The 22,738-nt window shown below is 36.1% G+C and overlaps 3 protein-coding genes across 4 annotated transcripts; all 3 read left to right on the top strand.

Moving 5' to 3' along the window:
- The first annotated feature begins 2,186 nt into the window (after positions 1-2,186).
- PAP16 (purple acid phosphatase 16) lies at positions 2,187-6,922 on the top strand. Of its 2 annotated transcripts, XM_008242535.2 has the most exons (5): positions 2,187-2,553; positions 3,235-3,459; positions 4,077-4,353; positions 4,619-4,787; positions 6,607-6,922. In XM_008242535.2, exons 1-5 carry the CDS (start codon positions 2,316-2,318, stop codon positions 6,841-6,843), a joined length of 1,146 nt encoding a protein of 381 aa, XP_008240757.2. In that variant the 5' UTR covers positions 2,187-2,315; the 3' UTR covers positions 6,844-6,922. The 2 variants fall into 2 exon arrangements, with proteins under 2 accessions (XP_008240757.2, XP_088899710.1); XM_089043584.1 differs by lacking the exon at positions 4,619-4,787 and having other exon boundaries at positions 6,607-6,761.
- A 2,172-nt stretch (positions 6,923-9,094) lies between these two features.
- IQD12 (IQ-domain 12) lies at positions 9,095-12,133 on the top strand. The gene is made up of 6 exons (XM_008242536.3): positions 9,095-9,242; positions 9,413-9,553; positions 9,653-9,940; positions 10,646-10,876; positions 11,185-11,316; positions 11,499-12,133. The coding sequence occupies exons 2-6, from the start codon at positions 9,479-9,481 to the stop codon at positions 11,982-11,984; spliced, it is 1,212 nt and encodes a 403-aa protein (XP_008240758.2). The 5' UTR covers positions 9,095-9,242; positions 9,413-9,478; the 3' UTR covers positions 11,985-12,133.
- A 4,961-nt stretch (positions 12,134-17,094) lies between these two features.
- On the top strand, positions 17,095-18,284 carry LOC103339268 (glucan endo-1,3-beta-glucosidase-like). The gene is given in 3 exon segments (XM_008242541.3): positions 17,095-17,206; positions 17,387-17,799; positions 17,802-18,284. Coding segments are annotated over 3 exon segments (744 nt in total). The 5' UTR covers positions 17,095-17,148; the 3' UTR covers positions 18,075-18,284.
- The last annotated feature ends 4,454 nt before the right edge of the window (positions 18,285-22,738 follow it).

The following is a 22,738-nucleotide window of genomic DNA, read 5'->3' as shown; positions in this document are numbered from 1 at the left end:
TCCACTCACCTTATCTTCAAAATTTTAAAGACAAATTTATCCTTTTATAAAATAACTTATGAGGACATAAATTTTAAAAAAATAATAAAAACTAATAATGGAAGAAATTCAAAAGACCCAACAACTTCTTCGTGGGTAACAGAGAGGCAAAAACTAGGGTGACTAGAAACGACACAAAGATGACCAGTCGCCATGGGGCCAGTGGACGTACCCATTAGCACGCTTAATCTGGGCTAAAGCCCAGGTAACTTGTTTTTTTTTTAAGCTAAATTAATACTCTAGCCTAGGTCATCCAAATAAGTATTATTAACTATTCCCATTAGGACTAGGCTGACCATCCAAATAAAATATTATTAGTTAATCCCACTAGAACTAGGCTAAGCAACAAATAAATAAAAAGAACTAAACCCCACACCCCACGTGGAAAAACATTAGACTCCCACTAGGCATAAACATTCCCTCTCTCCTTTACCAAAAAAAAAAAAAAGGAAAGAAAAAGAATTCACTCTATTGAATCCGCTAGTGGCTAACTCTTGCAGAAAAAGAATTCACTCTATTGCATCCACTAGTGGCTAACTCTTGCTCTTCGACAAAAAGGAAAATTATGCATGTCCTCGGACTTAATTAAAGCAATCTAAGGTAATCTTCCATTCTTCATCTTCTTTTCTTATGAAATTTTTGGGATTATTTAGGGTTTATGAAGTATTAATTAGGGATTTACAATTAAGGTTTATCAATTAGTTTTTTCGATTTTGGTGTTCTTGCTTGAGGGGTAAGGCTCATTATGTCCCACCGTGCATTTTTTTGTTATAAATGAAATTTACTCGTACCATTGAGTTTTCAATAGGTTTGTACGTAAAGTAAATTTAGCTCACGCCATTCTAAAATCTTGGGTTCGTTCCTGCATGGGGCATATGCACAACAGAGGTAATAGTATTGAGCTCTTCCATACAAGAGGACCCCCCCGAGCTACTGAAGATCTCTACTCAAGATGTTGAGGAGAATATATGCAAGTTTGCCAAGAAGGGTCTAACACCCTCTCAAATTGGTGTTATTCTACGTGATTCTCATGGGATTGCTTAAGTGAAGAGTATTATCGGAAGCAAGATATTGCGTATACTCAAGGCGCATGGCCTTGCCCTTGAAATACCTTAGGATTTATACCACCTCATCAAGAAAACTGTCTCAATTAAAAAACATTTGGACTGATTCATAAGCACTGGCTGGTGTAGAAGTTTCTTAGGATTCTAATATAGGTTAAGTGGCTTTGAGGCGATTAAATTGTCTAGGAGACATCCAATTGCATCTATTTTGCCAAGACGATTTGATATTCTTTGAATCTATTGCTTTGTCGGTCGTGGGAAGGAGAGGGGGTCGCCGCCAGAGGGTGGGGTGGTTGACGGGATTGGTTGGGTGAGAGTTTTGGTGGGTTGTGGGTGTTTTGATTTTCTTTTTATTTTTTCATTAATTATTGGTTTTTATTATTTTTTTAATGAAATTAAAATCTAACACTATTATGCTTAGGATTAAGTGAAAAGAGATGTGTCAAAATGTTTATATTTTAAAAGGCTATTTTGGGAATAATAATAGTGAAAAGATAAAATTGTATTTTTAAAAAATTTATACGGTGGATGGTGGTAATATTATATAGGGAGTTTCACTAAAACACCCAAAATAGGGGTTGAAATTATAAAAAAACTCAAACACTATTTAAACATATAAACACACCAAAAACCCATCATTACACACACTCAAAACCCATTTATAAACACACGCAAAAAGTTAACTTTGGAGTTGATTTTGGGTGTGTTTCTATATTTAAATAGTGCTTGAGGTTTTTTATAAATACATGTCTAGAATTGGGTTTATTTATAAATTTATATATAATATAAGTGAAAAATAAAAAGGGCGTGTAAATAACAACATTCTTATTTAATACGCGTAGCATGACACATAAGAAATTTAACATACATTTCGACAGAACTTCACGCTACGGGGATGAGCTTGAACTACGGGTGTTAATCTAGAAGACAATCTTTGACAAATAGAAAGAAACCTTAACAACGAAACGAAAATTGATAGTTTCATTTCATGGATGTCGAGTAATTTGGTGATAATTTTTTTTAATTTTGTATTAATATTTTATTTGCTTAAAAGAAAGGGAAAAACAAAGAATTGTCCACATCTGCAAGCACAAAGTCGGGGAATATTCCGACATTTCTTCCTCTTTCCCACCAAAAGGCCACAGCCTTCGGTATAAGCAATGCTGTCGTTAACACCAACGCAACTGTGGACTGTCCCTCCTCTGCCTGGTGATGATGGGCAGGCTCTTGTTGCTCTTGATATCTCCGTATCTATACTCTCTGCTCATCTCCACCGTCGCTCTACCAACCAAGCCGGAAGGTTACCATCAGCTACGGCCGGGTGCACCGTTCAAGATCGCTCTGTTTGCTGACCTGCATTTTGGAGAGGCGGAGTCCACAGATTGGGGCCCACTCCAGGACGTGAACTCTACCAGGGTCATGTCCTCTGTACTCGATGATGAAAACCCAGGTGAGTTTATCAAAGATTGTTCCCTTTTTTATAATTAAAATAGAACCTGAACTTTGACCACATTTAGTTGCTTCCGCAGAAGTTTCAACCATTGAAAGGTTTAGTAACCACGTTTGATAGCTTTGGAAGAAACCCAAAAGACTGATATTTGACTTCTCTCACTAGCTACCATATTAAATTAATGCATTTTGTTATTAAGATTTTTGGGCTTCCTCCATACCATTTAATAAAAAAATCATTAGGTTAAGTTGAGGTTAGTCAATTTGCAAAGGGCTGGCTGTTACTGTTGGTCTTAGATATCTTTATAGAGTTGAATTTGATGTTATATACAATGTTATGACCACAACTGTCATCAATTGTTGCGATGAATATAAGAGCTTGGTGTCTTTGTTTTTTTTTCCTAATTTTAGGCTTCCTTTACACATAGAAAGGGGGAAAAGTTTAAAATGATATCTATACACAAATATATGTTCATTTTTCACATTTCTGGTTGTTTTGAAGCTAATAAGAATCGAAATTCTTATTTAGTCTAGCCTGTATGCTTGCCTGTTTCAAGGGAAGATGGAAACAAAAGTATTGAACTACCAATTTTTTATTTTTACTAGGTATTAGCATTCCAGTACCCAAAACTTTTATCTGTTGTATTGTTATAAATTCTGATGAGTTGAAAGTATATGACAGATTTTGTTATCTATCTTGGAGATGTGATCACAGCCAACAATATAGCAATTAGAAATGCAAGCTTGTACTGGGATCAGGCAGTTTCTCCAACAAGAGCCAAGGGTATTCCTTGGGCCAGTGTGTTCGGAAACCATGATGATGCAGCATTTGAGTGGCCAATAGAGTGGTTTTCAGCCCCTGGAATTCCTAAAATTCATTGCCCTGTAGCCAATTCATCATGCTCAGGTGAATTGGAAGTTTGATCTATTTGGTGTCCATGATTTTAATAAACTTTGTTTTTCCTTTTGCTTAGTACTTATGACTAGTCATGAGTTGCTTGACTTTTAGCATTGATAACCTCTTTCATGCTGGCCTACTATAATATGTGGAATGTAAACATAATAATATAAAAAATATAAAAAATCATGCAAATAAATTCTTTCGTCAACGAGCATTACCATTGATTATGATTGCATCCTTATTTTTGTTCTACACTGCAAGTTTAATGCTCTAAAATTTGAATGTAGGCATTCAAATCTGTGTTTGATGAATTGAAAAGCAGGAGACTCTTGACAGGTTCTGATCTGTTACTTTAGGAGTATCAAATTCTGTTCAGTTAATTCAATCCTATTGAATTGAATTGCCCTCAATCATAATCATATATATATATATATATATATATTGTTTTTTTTCGGTTTTGAAACATTGAGTTGGATCAATGTAAAATATTTGTCAATGCTGTGATAACGTATGATTCTCTTCTTCCAAATGATTTAGGTACTTGATAGTTTTTAGGAGAATAATTGGCAAGGCCATCTGATTTGGATGCTAGTTGGTCTCTGACAAGGCCATCTGATTTGTAGGGGAAGAAGACTGTAGCTTCAAAGGCACACAACGTCTGGAGCTAATGAAAAATGAAATTGAGCTTAATGCGCTGTCATATTCTCAATTTGGCCCTAAAGAACTTTGGCCTAGTGTATCCAACTATGTCCTCCAAATTTTTTCATCAGAAAATCCCAAGTCACCTGTGGCATTTTTGTACTTCCTAGACTCTGGTGGTGGTTCCTACCCAGAAGTTATATCCAGTGCCCAAGCAGAATGGTTCCGGAAGAAAGCTTTAGAGATTAACCCTGATTCAAGGTACAAAATTATGGAAGAATGACCTGATATTGTCTTTCTGTCACCTTATTAACTAGTGTTAGCTTGGTATCTGATTTTCTGGCGGGCACTTCCAGAAAATTTGGACTTTATTATCTTGTGTGTGTGTGTGCTGAAAGATATTTACATGAATTTCCGAGATTTACTTTCATTCTCAAAATAAGACAAAATTGATTTAAAGTAATGAATCTTCTTTTTATTCTTACTCTTGTATTTCTTGTCAATCAAAGAAAGCCTTATTTGACAGGGTTCCGGAGATAATCTTTTGGCATATACCAAGTTGTGCTTATAAGAAAGTTGCTCCATTGTTCGGCATACACAAGCCTTGTGTGGGTTCGATTAACAAAGAGAAGGTAGCAACCCAAGAAGCTGAAATGGGTATCATGAAACTTTTGATTGAAAGGGTTTCTGCCAAGGTGAGGTCAAATGTTTTTCCCTCCCATAAAAATTTACCCTGCATGGGTGTGGTCAAAGATGAGCATGATTACCCTATATACATGCTCCTGAATAGGACACATCCAGTAAAATTTAAAAAGGGTACAGTGTTCCGGTAATGATAAACAAACATGTGTATAAAGCACAGGCACACACACCCTCTGACCAACTTTAACATCCTACTACACCTGCTCTGAGTTAGAATACTGCTTTGGAAATTTGGAAAAGCTTTCATGAAAATCTTCAACAATGGTGAATTTTTGTGGATGTAACCAATCATGAAGTGTTTTCATTGTTAGTCTATGAACCTGGAATTGCAAATTCCTTGAACTTGAACTTAGCTAGAACAATTGAAGACTTGAAGACCTCAAGAAACCAAGAGATGTAAAGATCAACTCATGTGCAGACTTGCTTCAGCCAAAGGATGCAATCATCAACTCTAGGAGGCGTTAGGCTGTGTATAGGATTTACTAATTTTGTTTTTTAGGTTTTATCTTCTACTCCAGGGTCACTTTGGACTCAAATGGAGGCATAGTTGGAAAAGAAAAGACCAAAAAAAACGGAACCTTCTCTCAGCTATTCGAGGTAATTCCATGCCCCATTTGTGCATTGTTAGGCACAAAGAAAATACCTAAATCACTCACATTAGATATTGCGAAACTTGATAGGGATATCCAAGTTACGCTGACTGAGTGTGCCCTGGTTGTGAAAACCAGTGGCTAGCCACCTGTGCCTTTGGGTGTTGATGTTTAGGTTTTTGGTTTTCTGTTTCAAGCTCTAGTTAGTTAAGGTTCTTGTTAATCCTAGAGTTAATAAAACCCAGATCTGAGTTGTGTTTTGTTGAAGTTTTTTGTTGATCCAGCGTGAACAAAACTAAATTTAGTTTCAGATTGTAAGCATCTCTGGCTTAACTTGTAAAACCCATTATTTAGTGAATTAGGATTCAGATAATCCAGCTGTGTGGCCAGTGGACTGTGGACATAGGCAGTTGGTCAAACCTTTTGCTACTTTTTGGCCATGGTGTTTGTTAAAACACTATTGTGTACTTTAAATATTGCTTTTTGCATGCTGTCAAAAATTGATATTCGTTTGTTCTTGAGACTTTGTTGATTTGTCTCTCACACTGTATGATAGGTAAATGATAATTGCCTTCTGCTTTCTTGTATAAAATCTGTCAATGCAATCATCATTGTACCATTTGTTTGTGCCAATAGAAATTAAAAAACCAGATATTGATACTTCTTAAAGTTAATGTTCTAATCTATTCTAAATTCTTGACAAAATTTCTCATTCTTGATCCATGTAATTGACAACAGTCCATGGGGAAATAATGAAACTTGCAATCTTCTTACATGCTTGGACTAGAATTCCTGTGAAATGTTATAATCTTGCGCCCTTCTTTACTCTATTTTTTTTCTCATCAACTGAAGAGTTGTCGACTCTGTCATCTCCAAACTGTTTGATTACTTTTGGTCTCAAGTTTTGATTCTTTCTACATCTTGTTTTATCTCGCGGCTGGATTTGGTTTATATGCTAATCTTAGTGGTTTTTCTTCTTCTCCCACCTTGAAGTACCCTATCTCAATCCGTCACCAGCCACACAAAACTTATAGAATGGTGAAACTACAGGACAGTCAGATGATTTTAACTTGATATTTAAATTAACACTCTACTTAAATGATTAAAAAAATGTCAATAAGTTATTGGGTTTTCTGAAGCTGTAATAAGTTTATGAAGCTTCATATGAAGCTATGGATTTGCTTACTGGGATTCTCATTTTTTTTCCTTGGTGTTGTGGCAGGCGGTATTTGTAGGACACAACCATGGATTGGACTGGTGCTGCCCTTATGAAAAACTGTGGCTATGCTTTGCAAGGCATACTGGTTATGGTGGCTATGGAAACTGGGATAGAGGAGCTAGAATTGTGGAAATCACCCAGCAGCCTCTCTCTATTAAATCTTGGATAAGAATGGAGGATGGTAGTGTACATAGTGAAGTTGTCTTGAGCCCATTCATCAACAGAGACAAGAGTATGTAAACTTTCAAACAATACAATTAAAGAACATTAAATAAGTGAAAAAATAATAATAATAAACCCCATTCATCTTTTTTCCTTTTTTCCGTCTTTTGCAGTCTAAACAAGTTGTATTATTTTCATCAAAAAGAAAAAAAGAGTGGCTGTATTATCATCTTCAAGACAGCTTTGTATTAAAGCAAAGAATTAGTGGACCACCAAAGCATGCAAGAGGGTCATACCACCACACAATAATTGGTTCACATGTACAAACATTTTCAAACTAATTAACCTAATAAAAATCATTAATATAAAATAAAAGAGAAATAAAAGGTTTTTTTTTTTTTACTTGGCCCTTGGAACATAAATCAATCCTCCGCCGTTCCCAATGCATGGTTGATGTTAATGTTAGGTGTCACATAAAATTTTAAATATTGAGGAAATGAAGCAATGCATGCATCAATGTTGTTGGCAAATGCAGGCTGTGCATGGAACTATAATGACAGTGATGTTATGCTATTATGACATGTTTCTTTTCCTCTTTAGATAACTGATTCAGAGATGCATTCTCAATTCAATAATGTCATGCTTTCTTACATGGTCAACTTCTTTATCCTAAAACTGATGATTAGTTGACCCATGGTTTCAGATATTTTCATGTTCTTTATAGAAAACATAAACAAATATATCTATCTTTAATAGCAGTTGGATTTTAATATGGGCTAGTTGTCTTCTAACTAAATCAACAATGCATCTAGTTATACAAGAATAAAATGTATAATATTACTATTAATTTTTTTTTTTTTATTACAAGTGAGAGTTTAAATTATAAGAGGGAGGGGGATGAGGTTTCTCACACACACATTATCAAGGTGTCCTGTGTATTTGAACTTAAGACCATTGGTATTGCCGTGAATAGATAAGATCTAGAGTAGACTCAAAATGAAAACAAACAATAAACATATGGCAAACTAGATAAATGAAAATAACAATTATGAGAACTTTGGTGGATTTTATTGGTACAATTTTTTATCAATCAGTTGAGGGAACTAATAATCTGATAAATTACGTTACTTAAAATTGAATTATCAGTTTTCGAGGAAAGCAAAACTTTATTCAAATTCATCTCAGAAAAAGGGCCATTCTATTTTATTTAGGACAACTCATTGATAAAGTCCAATCTAAGCAAAGCAAAAGTTGCACAAAATTCTGCATTTGATAAAGTCTTGAATCATGGACGTTGAACAGCTCAAAAGCTACTTTGGTCTCACTTTGGGAGGATTAGGGATGAAGGCGAAAGTTCTAATTTGACAAGTCAAAACTCGTTCACATAGTCACAACATGTGGTGGTGCCTCAAGAATTAAAAGTAAGGGGACCAATCTTTTTAATTATAGAATAGAGGTCCCATTTGCATTTCATTGTTGTCAAATACTTAATCCATTCTCAGACCAAGAAACTTTAATCCTTGAAGTTCTCTAATCACTTGTTGTCAAGTGCTTAATCTAATTTGTATGTCCTTTCTTATTAATTGAGATTACGAAGCTCTTTTTGGAGGCTCGAAATTGATATGAAAAATGGTACACGTGAAGACAATAAGTTTACCCCTTAAGTCGATGCGTGGGAAACCAACACAACCTTAATCACGCATTGATTAGGAGCATACAACATCGTTCACACGAGTAAGCAGAGCATCATGTCTCTACCATCAAATTTGTTGAGTCTAAGAACCCTAATTCTTGTTTTTGTTTGTTTAACCTAAGCATTGGAGGCCAAGTCGTCAAAGTTACCTCAAATGGTGAGGAAGGATGAGGTAACGAGTTATCTTCTAAACAAAAGGACTTATCGTGCCATGCATGCTTTTGACATAACTGCCACTCAAGCTTGACAAAAGATTAATTCTAAGACTTGCCCTATTTTTGAGCTTCCATTGCACTTGTGAGTGCGCACGAAAGTACAAAATATTTCTTTAGAAATGCATGCAAGAGATGGAATGTGGAGAGCAGTATTAGTGTTACCCAATTATTATAGCCATTTAACTATAATCATTATTTTCCATAGATTTTTGGCCTTGCACATGTTAGACTTTCATAAATCATTATAATTAATGCTATGTTATAGACGTCGCATCAGTAATTTCAAGAATAACGACATTTAGACTCGTCAATAGAAGTTGTTGTGGAATTGACAGGTGAGAGAGAGAGAGAGAAAGAGAGGGCCCTAGTGAAGCTAAGCCACCATTAGAAAAGAGTCATAGGTGTGCAAAGTTTCTATTAATAGTGCTTGTTTTCATATTCTCTCTCTCTCTCTCTGTGCCCCTCTCCCCCTGTATGCTATTGATTTTTATGTTTGAAAGCCAAAACCATGGAACACCTACTGATATATCAAAACCAAGAAAATCCCATTTGGAGTATCATAAGTAATGGTAATAGTTTTATACTTTTAAGAGGTTTTGAGTGTTTTTGGTATCACCAACTGAGGAAAACTATGAGTCTATAAGCTTTCAAGTATATATCATGATTCATGAGATAGTATTTGTTCATGTTGTTATGTATTTTTGGCATATAAATATATATATCTTTTCCTAAATTGCAGGAAATGCCTGAAGAATATAGGATGATGTTTGACATATTGGATTAACATGGTCTTAATAGTAGATCAATGGCGAAGAAAAAGGGCTGGTTTGGTTGGGTCAAGAGGTTCTTTACTTCTGAAGCAAAGACAAGGACACAAAAGGTTGGTGAATTTAAACTCTTCCTTCATTGCCTTAACATGCTTAACCGCTTATCTATGGCCCTCTTTTGGGTAATGTTAATTAGTCCTGTTAATCTCCAGAAATCAAACAACTGGAGATGGATTTTTCGAAGACTTGAAGTACTTCATCAACCTGCACAGGCTGCACTGACAGCACCAGAGAGGACGCTACGTGAAGCTATGGAAGAGCAGAAAAAACATGCTTTCAATGTTGCAATGGCGACAGCAGCTGCAGCTGAGGCAGCAGTGGCTGCTGCCCATGCTGCAGCTGAGGTTGTGCGCCTTACTTCACAACCTTACCGCTATTTCACAAAGTTTGACAAGAACTTGGCTGCCATTAAAATTCAAAGCGCTTATCGGGCGCATCTTGTGAGCTTCTTGGAAACTTTCTCTTACATAAATACTCTGTTCATAGTCAGGCAGCTCAAAGAGTTGAATATATATTAACCATTTGTAAGTGAGAAAAATACATATAAATACGTGTGCATATATATTTAGTGTAATTTAAAGCAAGACCAAATAGATATATTTTTTAACCTTCAATTTGATCATCTGCATCTCCTAAACATAGGATGGTAACAGAGCTTTTCCGAATTCTTTCCTGATTTGAATGTAAATTTCTCAAGTCATTGGCACTGAATTTAAGTATTTCGAATGGCCGCCACTTCTAATGCAGCTGTATATACACCATTACTTAAATCAAGCTGACCTTATATATAGCTTAAAGATGGTTCTCTAAATTTTCATTGTGAAAAACTCATTTGATATTTTTCTGACTTTGCATCCAATTTTATTGGCTGAATTCATAAGCACTTAGCTGAATGGGATAAGCAGTCGCATTTAATTGATTCTTTGTTTTGTTTTTGGGGTTCACCTTTCTAAGTTCTGACAAGATAGCCGGAAGCTCTATGAGTCTTAGATCACAAAAGTTGGGCCCTTGGTTTGAACTTCCAAAATATAACTCAGTCAAATTGATTTATGTTCTTGAAATGTGAAAGCTGAATTTGACATTTATCGGCAATGAGGAAATCACCACTCCTCTGTAGCATGGTCTAAAACTTTTAAGTGAAACAGGCAAGGAAAGCATTGCGAGCCTTGAAGGGACTGGTGAGACTTCAAGCCATAGTTCGTGGCAGAGCTGTGAGACGCCAGGCAGCTACCACTTTGAAGCGTTCCCCATCCAACAGAAGAGGTCAGGCAGAGATTTGGAAAAGGAGCGTTCCAGCTGCAGAAGAGGGATGCAATGAAGGCGAAAAGAAACAGCTCAGCAGCCCACAAAGGGAGTTAGAAGAAAAAGAAGCGACAGTAAGTGAGATGATTCATATGGACATAGAATTGCTAATTTTCATTGGTATATATAATAGGGGAGAAAATGTTAGTTTAATGTCATTGTTTATTAAAGTTGGAACCATTTCTGTGAAGAACAGTTTTGGTGGTAAAACCTGCATTCATTGCCTGATAGATCCTCATTCTGTTTCTTTTTTTCTTTTCAATGGGAGAGTTCTCCATTCTTAATTGTACTTCTGAATGGATCCTAATAAACTTTGATTTCATAAAAGCCACATAATTCCTGAGTCCTCATTTGATTTACTGAAGATCTTTGTTATGGGCAGCTTGAATGCAGCAGCCAGAGAGGGTGGGATTGCAGTATAATTTCAAAGGAAGACATGGAAGCCATTCGGCTAAGAAAGCAAGAGGCCATGATCAAAAGAGAGCGGATGAAGAAATACTCATTTTCTATGCGGGTACTTTAATCTGAAATCATCTGAATTTTTTGTTTCAGATGAATTCAAATAAAAAGACAGGAAAACTTATGACAAATCCAAAATGCTGTCAAAGTTCAAGCAATTCTTTTTCTTTTTATTGTCTACCATTTCCTCTTCTAACATCTATCTACCTTGTGCCACATAATTATTGTCTTTTTCAGGAAAGCAGAAATGTTCAAATGCTAGACGATTCAATGATCGACAATGCAACTGAAACGCTAACCGTTCATTCAAATCTAAGTGGTTGTACTGATGGAAAGTTTGGAGGATCACAAGTTCAACTGAGACATTTGAGAAATGAAGATTCAAGGGAAGGATTGAGTCCACAATTTCAATTATTACCAAGGAGATCATTTTGCAATGCAGAAGAGAACAATTCTGCTCAACATCAGCATGACAGATTGATGGCATCTTCTGCAGTTCTTCCAACTTACAAGGCCGTGACAGCATCTGCCAAGGCGAAGACGAGGTCGCTAAGCACCCCGAAGCAACGCCTAGAATTCCAGGATCGAAAGTACTCCAATCATAGGTTTTCACACAACAATAGGCTTTCTCTTTGTTCTTCATATGATGCTGAATCTATTGGGAAGTACAGTAAGAATGGATGGGGTTCATTGGCAGATATATTCAAGCAATATCACCATTAACAAGCCTGTGAAGTGAAGAAGTCAACTTTTGTTGTGGAGATCAAAGGGAAGTTCAGTATTAACAGTGATTTGAAAACATCTATCAGACAATTTTCACAATGAAAAAGAAAAAATCTTCTAAAACTTTGCTCTGAGTACTGGTTTTACAAGTGGCTGAAGTTCATATTCGGCGAAATTTTCAAAGGTGAAGATGCTTTTATTGACCCCTAAATACTTCATTAGCAAGAAAGATTTCAACAAGTTGTTCGAAAAGGCATTTGCAATATCTCTCATTGCTGGTAATGCTCATTTTATACTTGTCAATGATGGACTTCATTTCTTATTCATTTTTGAAGGATTTGGTGTTAGGCGTTTCCTGTAAGATGACAATGCAATGAAAAAGCAATGGTTTGTGTTGGAGTGCAATTAACATCTCCCATCTCCCATCTCCCTTTACTTTTTCATATTTATAAACATGGCATTTAATTTTAGTGTGAGCTAGAATGGGATTGATGCTAGAAGGAAACAGAATTAAAGAGCCGATCTGTTGCTGCCCACTCCTCATATGATAGAGCATATATCAATTACATTTCACCAATGTCAACCCAAGAGTTACGGGTTAAAATAGATCATAGGTCCATTATAAACCTTCATTGTATCGTAAGCAAAGTAGAAGGCCTAATAAGGCAAGGATTAGAGAGGTTGATGAGATCCCAAAGGGTGCAAATAAACTTAGATATGGTATATTATAATACATTGCTCAGAGTTGTGGAGAGGAATAGGACATAATTCAACTGACTGTGGAAGAAAGCAGTTCAATGGGAAGAGGAAGATGAAGTGCAAGAGCAAGAAGTTCAATGGGAAGAGGAAGGGAAGTTGCAAACAGCTCAACCCAGCAATCTCTTAAGAAAGGCTAAGCTATAGGCAAAGGCTGCTTTCTTTATTATGATTTGGTTGATTACTTTGAATTCCTTGCTTCACTAATTCAGATTTTCTTGGTTTCTCTGAATTGTAGGCAATTAGAGGACGTTTGGCAAGAAATGGAGGGACTCAACCTGCTGCAAGTAATGTGGGATCAAATCCCACTCTGTTTTTGCAAGAATACACTTATGTTGTCTGTTTTGTGAAGATATTTTGAACTCAAAAGTTGTATGAAACTATCTTTGAGCTCCATGTTTTTGTGCTCAGTCTATTTGATGGTTTTGAGCTTGGTGATTTTGTGCTCAGTCATGTTTTGGGTCTAAGCTTGGTGATTTTGTGCTTAGTCTAGTTTAGGGGTTTGAGCTCTGTGATATGACGATATCATTCAAGTGGAACAAATTGAGGTCTGTTAATGGATCAGTTGGTGCATATTATTTGCAACCAAATTCATGTAATGCAGCCCCACGTTGATACCACAACCAATAGTCCCTTTGGTGAGGATATTATGAAAGAAGCAATAGGTTGGTTAAAAAGTTACAAGAAAATTTGATTGGGGACTAATTTGATATTTTACTAATAGAAAGCAAATTATTAGCAAGAGATAATACAAGTAAAGGCAATTTCAGAGACAATTAGGGAGTACGTTGTGGATCTAGATCTGAAGAGTGCTTGGAATTTGGTACACAATTGCTAGATCGCTCGTCGCCTTGTCAACAGCCACAGTCGCTACAGACGACGCTGACGACGACGACGCCATTATCATCTCTCTTTCTCTCTCTCTCCCTCTCTTTCTAAGATTTTTTGAGGCAATAGAAACTTCCCATCGGTCTATAAATTAAATGGAATCACACCTAAAAAGATAACCCACAACAACTCACCTTCCCGGAAAATTCCCCGCCATGTTTTTCATGTTTGGATAGGTTAATAATTTTGAAAACCCATCATGATCCCTTTTTTAAAAGATTTCAACAAGGAAAGGCAGTTGGGTTTTGATTCTAAATATTATAGTATTTCATATTTACAAGAACAGTATAGTTAGATTTCTGAGAGCGTCCATGAAGATATAAAGTTTTTATCGGATTAGTTGCTTTTTCCACCACATTTTAGCGACTTTTTTTTTTCTTCTGCGAAATTGACCATTAGTTGCAGGCCGTAAGAGCATTTTCAGCAGTGCAGGCGGAGCCCGGGCAAGAGGTGGGGGCCAGCAGTCTGGATTACTTAAGAAATGTCTTTACTTTTTATTTATTTTTATATTACTTAATTTACTTAAGTTTACAATGTAAATAAGACTTCCATTTGGATTCAAATAAAAATACAGAAAATCAAATTCCCACCAAATCAAAATATGAAAAATCGGTTTTAGTGCAAAATATGATTTAGGCTAAAAATGATGGCTCATTAAGTCAATATATACTTCATATTAAAATCCTATAAAATCAAGTTTTCTTATTTGATGTGTAAGGAATAAAAGCCGCCAAAAATTTTCTTGAGAAAATGATTATTTCGAAAAACCATTTTTCATACTTAGTCAATATTGCACCTCCGCTAAAAATCTTGAGAAAATGATTTTTCATATGTAGGAACCCAAAAATCTTATCCGAAAATATTATTCAAATTAATTGTTTAAGTAAACAAAGTTGTGAAAAAAACAAAAAAAATGAATAGTATTTGCCATGGCAAGCCTAAACTGCTGGAAACACACTTTGCTAAAGGAGGGTAGGGCAGCCACTATTCACGTGAATAGTAGCTGCTAGGGCTCCTTGTCATGGCAAGGGGCTAACTGTGGAAGTGCTCTAAGAGAAAGGACGAAAAAATGGCAGCCAACATGAGGAAAGGGGTTGATACTGTGTGAGCAAGCATCACCAAGACTTGTGAGCAGTGACGTGGTCATGAAATAACTACTTGTCGAATTGGCCTTGGACCTGGGCGGCTTGACTTGATTGCCGACTAGGAGACAAGTGCACGTCATTCATCATGCATGCTCAATGGATGCTACTCGGAAAAGATACATTGATAGATGCTAAACTGACCAAAAAGAACAGTTCTTAGTTTGTGTTTATACCAAAATGAACAGCCAATGAATACCAAACACGTGGACCAAACCAGGGCTACGTGTGCCTTCGGCACTCACCTTCGGTACCAAACCTACCGATCGCAACATTAGGGCAACCTCGCCCCTCTGGACGCGTGGCAGTCTCACAATTGACGCCCAGAGTCCCACATCGAAACTCTAAACAAATTGCACACCTCCCAAGGCCTATAAAAGAGGACATCTATCCCAGCTTGAAGGTAATCAATCAGAACTTACGGCATACTGCCTATTGATCTGTAGTTCAAACTTACTTAATCCGTACTTACTTAAGCATCGGAGAGCCTTCGGCCGGTACCACACCGGTGCCCTAGGATTACCGTGTGTTTGCTATCTTACAGATCGCACACCCTACCGAGGACATCAGATACCGAAGAGACCTAATCACTAAGTTACGCGGGAAAGTATTTAACCATTTTTCTGCGTCAACAGTTTGCATTCAATTAAAAGTAAAAAATACTTGACTCTTTACATATAAGGAGTTATTTCTCCTTACAAACAAAATTTGTTTGATTTTTGTAATTTTAATGAGTTATTTTTGCCTATATATAAAACTGTAATTTGTCTATAAGGAGGAATGTTCAAACCCTATCCATTTATGTTATTCTTTGTTTGTTATTTGAAGTATTAAAATTTCAATGGATTTTCTTGTACTGTTTCCGATTTTCAGTAGCAATGATTCTTGAAAAAACAACAATTTGGAAGTCAAAAAAGAAAATGATTTGTGTATGTGCCTTCATATAATCCATCAACAACAAGGTCTTAGAATGTTTTCGCACAACACTTGGGAGCACACCAAAGTCTTGGGTCAATCCAACTAACACACCATTGATAATTAGACTCGAATAAATCAACAATACAAGAAGATAATGAATCTCTTAATTACAACATGCGCCAACAATGAATTATTTTCGCTGAGCCGCACTAAGCACTAAAACATGGACACCAGCTTTCCGTTTACACAACAAAATCAATTATTTCTGCTCAGCGAATGGAAAACGAATGATAATTTACCAGTAATAATGAAAAGCAATTTTATTTAAAGAAAAAGGAAACAAACTATGTAGTAATTTTGCTAGTCTTACCACTAGTCTCTCCTCTTGGCCCTTCTTCAAGAGAAAGACTTTTAGAAAATGGAGATAGCACTATTTTGCTATTTCCAACCAATAACGCTATGACACACGTGTTAATACTTCAACATGACATAATATTATTGATTGGGAATAAAAAAAATAATATTATCCCCGCTGCAACTAAATTTTTCTTATTCTTCACGGGTCAAGGCAGACACATTAAATTTCTTCACCGCCTATAGAAAAGAAGATGTGTCCTGAGTGTTGAAAATTCTAGCTCTGCTTGTTTTGGCAATTTAGGGGGGATTAATAATACACATTTCAATTGCCCTACAGTTTAGTACAGTTGCACATTTAGACTTTAGTGGCATATCCTGTGCTGTAAATTCTACCTCTGTTTGTTCGTGGCAGTTTCTTCTCCTAGAGTGGCACTTTCTACATTGGCGAAGGATGTGAATGTTGATCTTTAAAATAATTAAAAAAACGATTTGACAGAAAGCAAGAAATAAACAAATACATAGAATTGAAAAGAAAAAAAGTATCTACATACAAAAAAAAAATTAAGTAATTTTATTTTGTTTGTTTTTTTTATTAACAGAAAGAAGTATGCAAATTCGGAACCTCTTAAGTTGAAATCAATGTCGATCCTGGACGAGAGCAGTCAATGCGACTATTCTTGGTCCATTGTCTAGGAGGCCAAATTTTTTTTAATTTTTAATTTTATAAAGAGATATATTATATTTATTATATATTCTTTTAATATATTATTTTTAAAAGTAACATGGTGTCTCTATCAACTCTTTTAAGCTCTAACTAATTGAAAATTTGGAAGTTTTAAGTTTTAAGATTATATGACATGACATATATCACATTTGAAGATTACATGACATGCGATGAGTTTTTTTTTTTTTTTTTGGCCAAGCAACTTGATAAGTTACGTACTCAAATTCCCCAAAAAAAATTCATAAGACTAGTTGTCTTGTGACTTGTCATCGCAGCAGCCATGGTCCTGCAAAAGGACAAAAAGTTAGGCCCGCACCATGCCTATATAACTAAAGCCCAAGCTCATCAAATTCGAAGCAAAGCAAACAAAGATATTCCCATGATGAAGACCCTAGTAGTATTCCTCAGCCTCAGCTTAACCATCCTTTCCTTCGGAGGTAAACAAGCTTCTTATTTTCTTTAAGCTTTTCATTTTGGCCAAACGATAGAAATACTCATTGATCTTTTCTTAAAGTCGAAGCTTCTTATTTTCTTTAATTTTAATTTAATATTTGGTCACAATAAGTGTGGTTTGTGATTACTGCATCAAATTAAGTGTGGTTTACTTTGCATGGCAGGTGCACATGCAGCGACAATGTCTTTCAAAAACAATTGCCCCTACACGGTCTGGCCAGGAACCCTAACCTCCGATCAAAAACCTCAATTATCAACCACAGGGTTCGAGTTAGCATCCCAAGCTAGCTTCAGCCTAGACACTCCGGTGCCATGGAACGGCCGCTTCTGGGGCCGAACTGGATGCTCCACGGACGCCTCTGGAAAGTTCGTCTGTGCCACCGCAGACTGTGCCTCTGGTCAGGTCACGTGCAATGGTGCCGGTGCCATTCCGCCGGCAACTTTAGCGGAATTCAATATTCCAGCAGGCGGAGGACAAGATTTCTACGACGTTAGTCTTGTTGATGGCTTCAACTTGCCCTTGTCTGTGACTCCACAAGGCGGTACCGGTGACTGCAAGACGGCTACCTGCCCGGCGAGGACGTGAACGCAGTTTGTCCGAGTGAGCTGCAAAAGATAGGGTCCGATGGGAGCGTGGTTGCCTGCTTGAGCGCATGTGTTAAATTCAATCAGCCACAGTACTGTTGCACTCCGCCTCAAAACACTCCAGAGACATGCCCACCGACAAATTACTCTCAGATATTCAGTAAAGCATGCCCCAACGCTTACAGCTATGCTTTTGATGACAACAAGGGTACATTTACATGCAACGGTGGACCTAACTACGCCATTACTTTCTGCCCCCCATTATGAGCATCCATATATATGAACTATAGAAAGGACAAGATCTTTAATAAAGATAGGACTCTCGACATGTAATGTGTCGATAATTAGTCCGGCTCTATAATAAACGTTTGATCTTTAATAAAGGTAAGACTCTCGACATGTAATTGGTAACGTGTCGATTATTATAGTCTGGCTATGTATCAAGCATTTGATCTTCAATAAAGATAGAATTGTCCATATGTAATTGATAATATGTCGATATCGATATCATTATCATCAATAATAGACATAACGATATATTTTTGCCAACTTCAATAAAATATTCATATGAATATCGATAGTCTAGTATTTAATTAAAGATAGAATTAACGTCATGCATAAAGAATTTTTGGAAAATATATTGCACACAGAATTTGTGTGAAATATATATTGCCCCTCTTTCTTTAATTATGTTACAATAACAGAAAATTACGAATGATTTTATGTGAACGAATGGTGTCCACATGATGCAATGAGGTTCAGCAGCAAATGATAAGTACAATAACATGTCAAAATGGATAAAAACATCAACTTCAAATAAATCTACATTTTAAATCACATGTCGTGTCATGTAATCTTCAAATGTGATTCAAAAATTTGATCTCCTTAAAATTAATGAGAATAAATTGCAATTAATGCATTGAAAAAGCCATGCCCATGAAAATGGACATCCATATCTTAATGGAAAAAGCATGGCTCCTTAAAATTGAGGAGGAACTCCTTACTATAAATGTGGTTTTGACACGTGTCAATTTTTTTAAATATTCTTTTTTTTTTTGGGTTAAAAATGTTGCTGGAATTTGACAAATGTCAAAGTCCATTCATTTTAAGGAGGATCCCTTAATTTTAAGTAGCCAAATCATGCTTTTTAAGGGTGTCTCTATGGTGCTCATCATGCACTACGAACAAACAAACTATTTTGAGAGATATACTTGTATTTTATGGACTAATAATTTCGTTAATTTCTTCACAGGTTATCCTTATACTTTTCCGCGACATTGTACAGAGGACAAGAGTCGAATGGAGTGAAGAAAGTCAATAACGCTTTGTGTGCCCTACACAAAATTGTCTCAAAAATTTCCACACATAGGCCTCCGTCAAGGATCGTACGCCATCTATATTGACATTATTAACATCATTTAATTCTCAAGTCATGCATATATAATAGTAGCTAGGTCGCTCAATTATTTTGTCTACCGACAGTTTAACCTGCTTCCTTTGCCAGCAGGGTATGACTTAATTGGTTGAGCTCTTCTACCTCCACTTATGTGGGTTGAGGTTCAAAGTTTTTAGGCACCCAATGAATATTTGTATAAACCCCACTCCCCCAAATGCTTGTACTAAAGAAAACTAGTTCCTTCAAATCTTTGAGTTGAGGGACAATATACACCTTGAGCTTAACTCTTAATACTACTTTCTGTACCCATAACGATACACATAGAAACTAGAAATGAAAACTCTCAGGCCAAAAAACGGAAATACATCGTTGAGAGAGCAGATGCTGGGGAGGGGCGGGGGAAAAGTCGCCCAATCCGGTGGCAAGTGGTACATGGAATGGGTGCATCGGTGAAGTTTTCAGCCGACCCTAGCTAGGGTGGGTGTTTAGTACAAGTGTTATTTTAGTAAAAGAGATTGGCAGATTGGGGTTACACAAATATTCATTGGGTGCTTGGGGGTTTTGATGCTCTGCCCACGAGTATTTTTTTTTTCCTCAGTTTAAATATTTTTTTCAAAGCAAAAAATTGATTGGTAAAAAGTAAAACAATGAATAAGGGAAAAATGGACAAAATCCAAGAGGGCATGCAGAGTAACTATAAGGCCCGCTTGCAGCTATTTCGCTTCTATTTTTTCTTTTCTAGAGATAAATGGGAAATATATGGTATAAAAGAAAGATGAAAAAGGGGGAGAATGTAGAAGAAATGTGTGTGACGTGGTGCATCACATGAAAAATAAAAATTGAAAACAATTTTGAGGTGTTTTCGTATTCAAGTTTTTCATTCCTAAGTTCTGCTTTATTCCTCCATCCTCTCTTCCACCACCTTCCTCTATGTGCAAACACGAATATGGCATGATCACACATACAATAATATGAAGAAGAAAAGATTTCCCGAGTATCCCGATTATGACGAGATAAAGACATACAATAATAATACATACAACTTGATAATGTATTGTGCATATGAGTGGTTTTGTGACTATATTTCTTTATGAGTTTTGAAGTATTCATGATTTTCTTTAACAATTTTGTAAGTATTCATGCGTAACATACGACCCCAAATGAATCCATCTAGAAACCCGACGAGTGTTTTGACCATTTGCTAAATGACAGCAATCATAGCCAAAGTGGTGGTCATGAAGTGATACTTCTGGACTTGGACCTGGGCGGCTTGACTTAATTGCTGAGAACCGCATGTCATGCAAGAAAAGATGCATTGATCGACGTTTCTTTTTCTATCTTGCTAGAGGACAAAAGCATATGCATGTTGGGCAATCTATAATTATAATTTCTTGGATTTGTTAGGCTTATTAGTATTCAAATATCAAAACAAGAGGGCAATCGTTTGTGTTAGGCTTCTTTAGAGTTTTTTAAGGCAATGTTTTAACGATGTCACATTATGACTCCTCCGCCATTTGTGATTCTTGCTTACTAGAAGTTGATGTATTGCTTTGCTCGTTTTCTGAATCAAGTCCTACCCTTTTGATAAATTTAAAAAGAAAAAAGAAAAAATAGAGAACAACCGTGTTGTACACAGAAATTAAACTTCAATTTCGAATTGTCTATTCAAACGTAAATTGAACTGATATAAAGACTTCAAATAATACTATTGTTCACATGATATTCAAAAGGACAGGAAAATTTCACCTCAATAATCATTATTTTAGTTGAAAGGGAAAAAGGGAACAATTGTTCAAGAGTAGTAAAGTTTAGTTTTGGAATGTGAATTCAAGAACTTAAGTTATACATAAATTAAATACCGTATAAAACACGTTCTTTGTAATGTGAAGCTTACAAAGAACCAAATTTCATAAGATGGAAGAAGACTAAAAAATACTAGTCAACTTGAATGTGTTTGACTAGTCATTTTTTGTGCATCATGAAGTTTGTCAGCTCATTTCGTTTTTCAGCTGGTCCTAATAAATTTTATCTTATTCTCTGATATTCTTCTGCTGCCATCTGTTTATTTCAGACCTAGGAATTTTGGGTAAATGGTCCCTTTATTCCTTTTGAGTCGTCACTTCAGAAAATGTGATTTGAGAGGTTGTAAGGTACTCCTCCTTTGCTCTTCTTTTCTTTGGAACTGATTTCTCCATCTTTTCGTAAATGAGTTTTCCACATTGATTTTGAAACTGCTTTGAAAATGAAATCTGCATGTAATTAAATCAAACACATACACATATAGATCTATGTCAGATTCTAGATTGATTTCTTAAGGAGTATGGTCTCTTGAAGAAATTGGTCATTTCATTTTGAATCCAAATTTGGTGTTCCTGTTCTGATTGGAGTTGAGTTGCCAGTGCCATGGGATGAAGGAGCTGAGGAGGAAGCTGCCATTGCCATGAAGAACTAGCTGCAAGCTTTACTAAATTTGGAAAAAAAGATTGTATGGAGGAGGTATAGCTCATTCCCTAAATAGATCTAGGTTTCCTTGAGCTTGCTTGTGATTTCTCTGTAAGAATCTTCTTTGCTTAGTGGATTGCATGGTCGGATGATGATTCCCAGTTTTTCCCAATGATGAGTTTATGGGTGAACAATTTTATGAGTTGTTGCTCATGTTTATCTGGGTTTGTGTTTTTGCTGTTGACTAGTCATCATCTGAATGATGCTATATACTTGTTCTTGATGTATTCACACACACATCTCACCTTATTTGTTGCTAGCACAGGGAATGCCTAGATTGATGTGTCTTTCTGAGTGCCTAGGTTGCCACTATTGATTTTCTATGTTTGCAGGTATTGATTGTTTACTCTATGTGTGTGATTGTTACTAGTCTATGACTCTTTTTTGACTAGTCAAATTGATCTCAGGTTAAGCTAAAATTTGTGTAATTGGTAAGTCTTTAAAGTAGCTTTTAATTTACCCCCTTTATTTAAGTACCAATTTAAGAAGCCCCTACGTGTTTCCCATGAAATGAAAAATGAGATGCTAAAGATTTGTGGGTAGAGAAAGACTTCCATGAAATGAGCAGGGATGGACTGTAAGTTTGGCTAACTTGGGCTATAGCCCAGGTGGACTTTTTTTTTTTTTCAGCCAAATTTTTTTTTTCCTACCTCACTCAATTTAAACAACCTAGCCTCCTTTAAGTCTCCTCCTTGAACAACATGTTGTCAATAAAAAGAAAAGAAAAAGAAAAAAAACTCACACACATCACAACACGTAGAAAAAAAAAATGAGAAAAAGAACTCGCACAGAGCACGTAGACAAAAAATTAAAGAAAAGAAGAAGCACCCTACGCTTGCACGTAGAGAAAAAGAAAGAGCAACAAATTCAAGTGAACCAAGTTCATATATTTGTCAGGCAAGCTTCTCTCAATTTGCTGATGTTTTAATTTAAGGATTTTTTTTTGGAGTTTATGAAGTATCAATTAAGATATGCAATTGAAACTTAAGAATTATAAATTAGGGATTGCAATTGGGGCTTATCAGTTTAAGTT

The sequence above is a fragment of the Prunus mume genome, linkage group LG8, assembly GCF_029339155.1.
Source record: "Prunus mume cultivar Tortuosa linkage group LG8, ASM2933915v1, whole genome shotgun sequence".
NCBI lineage: Eukaryota > Viridiplantae > Streptophyta > Magnoliopsida > Rosales > Rosaceae > Prunus > Prunus mume.
This window is presented reverse-complemented; position numbering and strand designations above follow the sequence as displayed.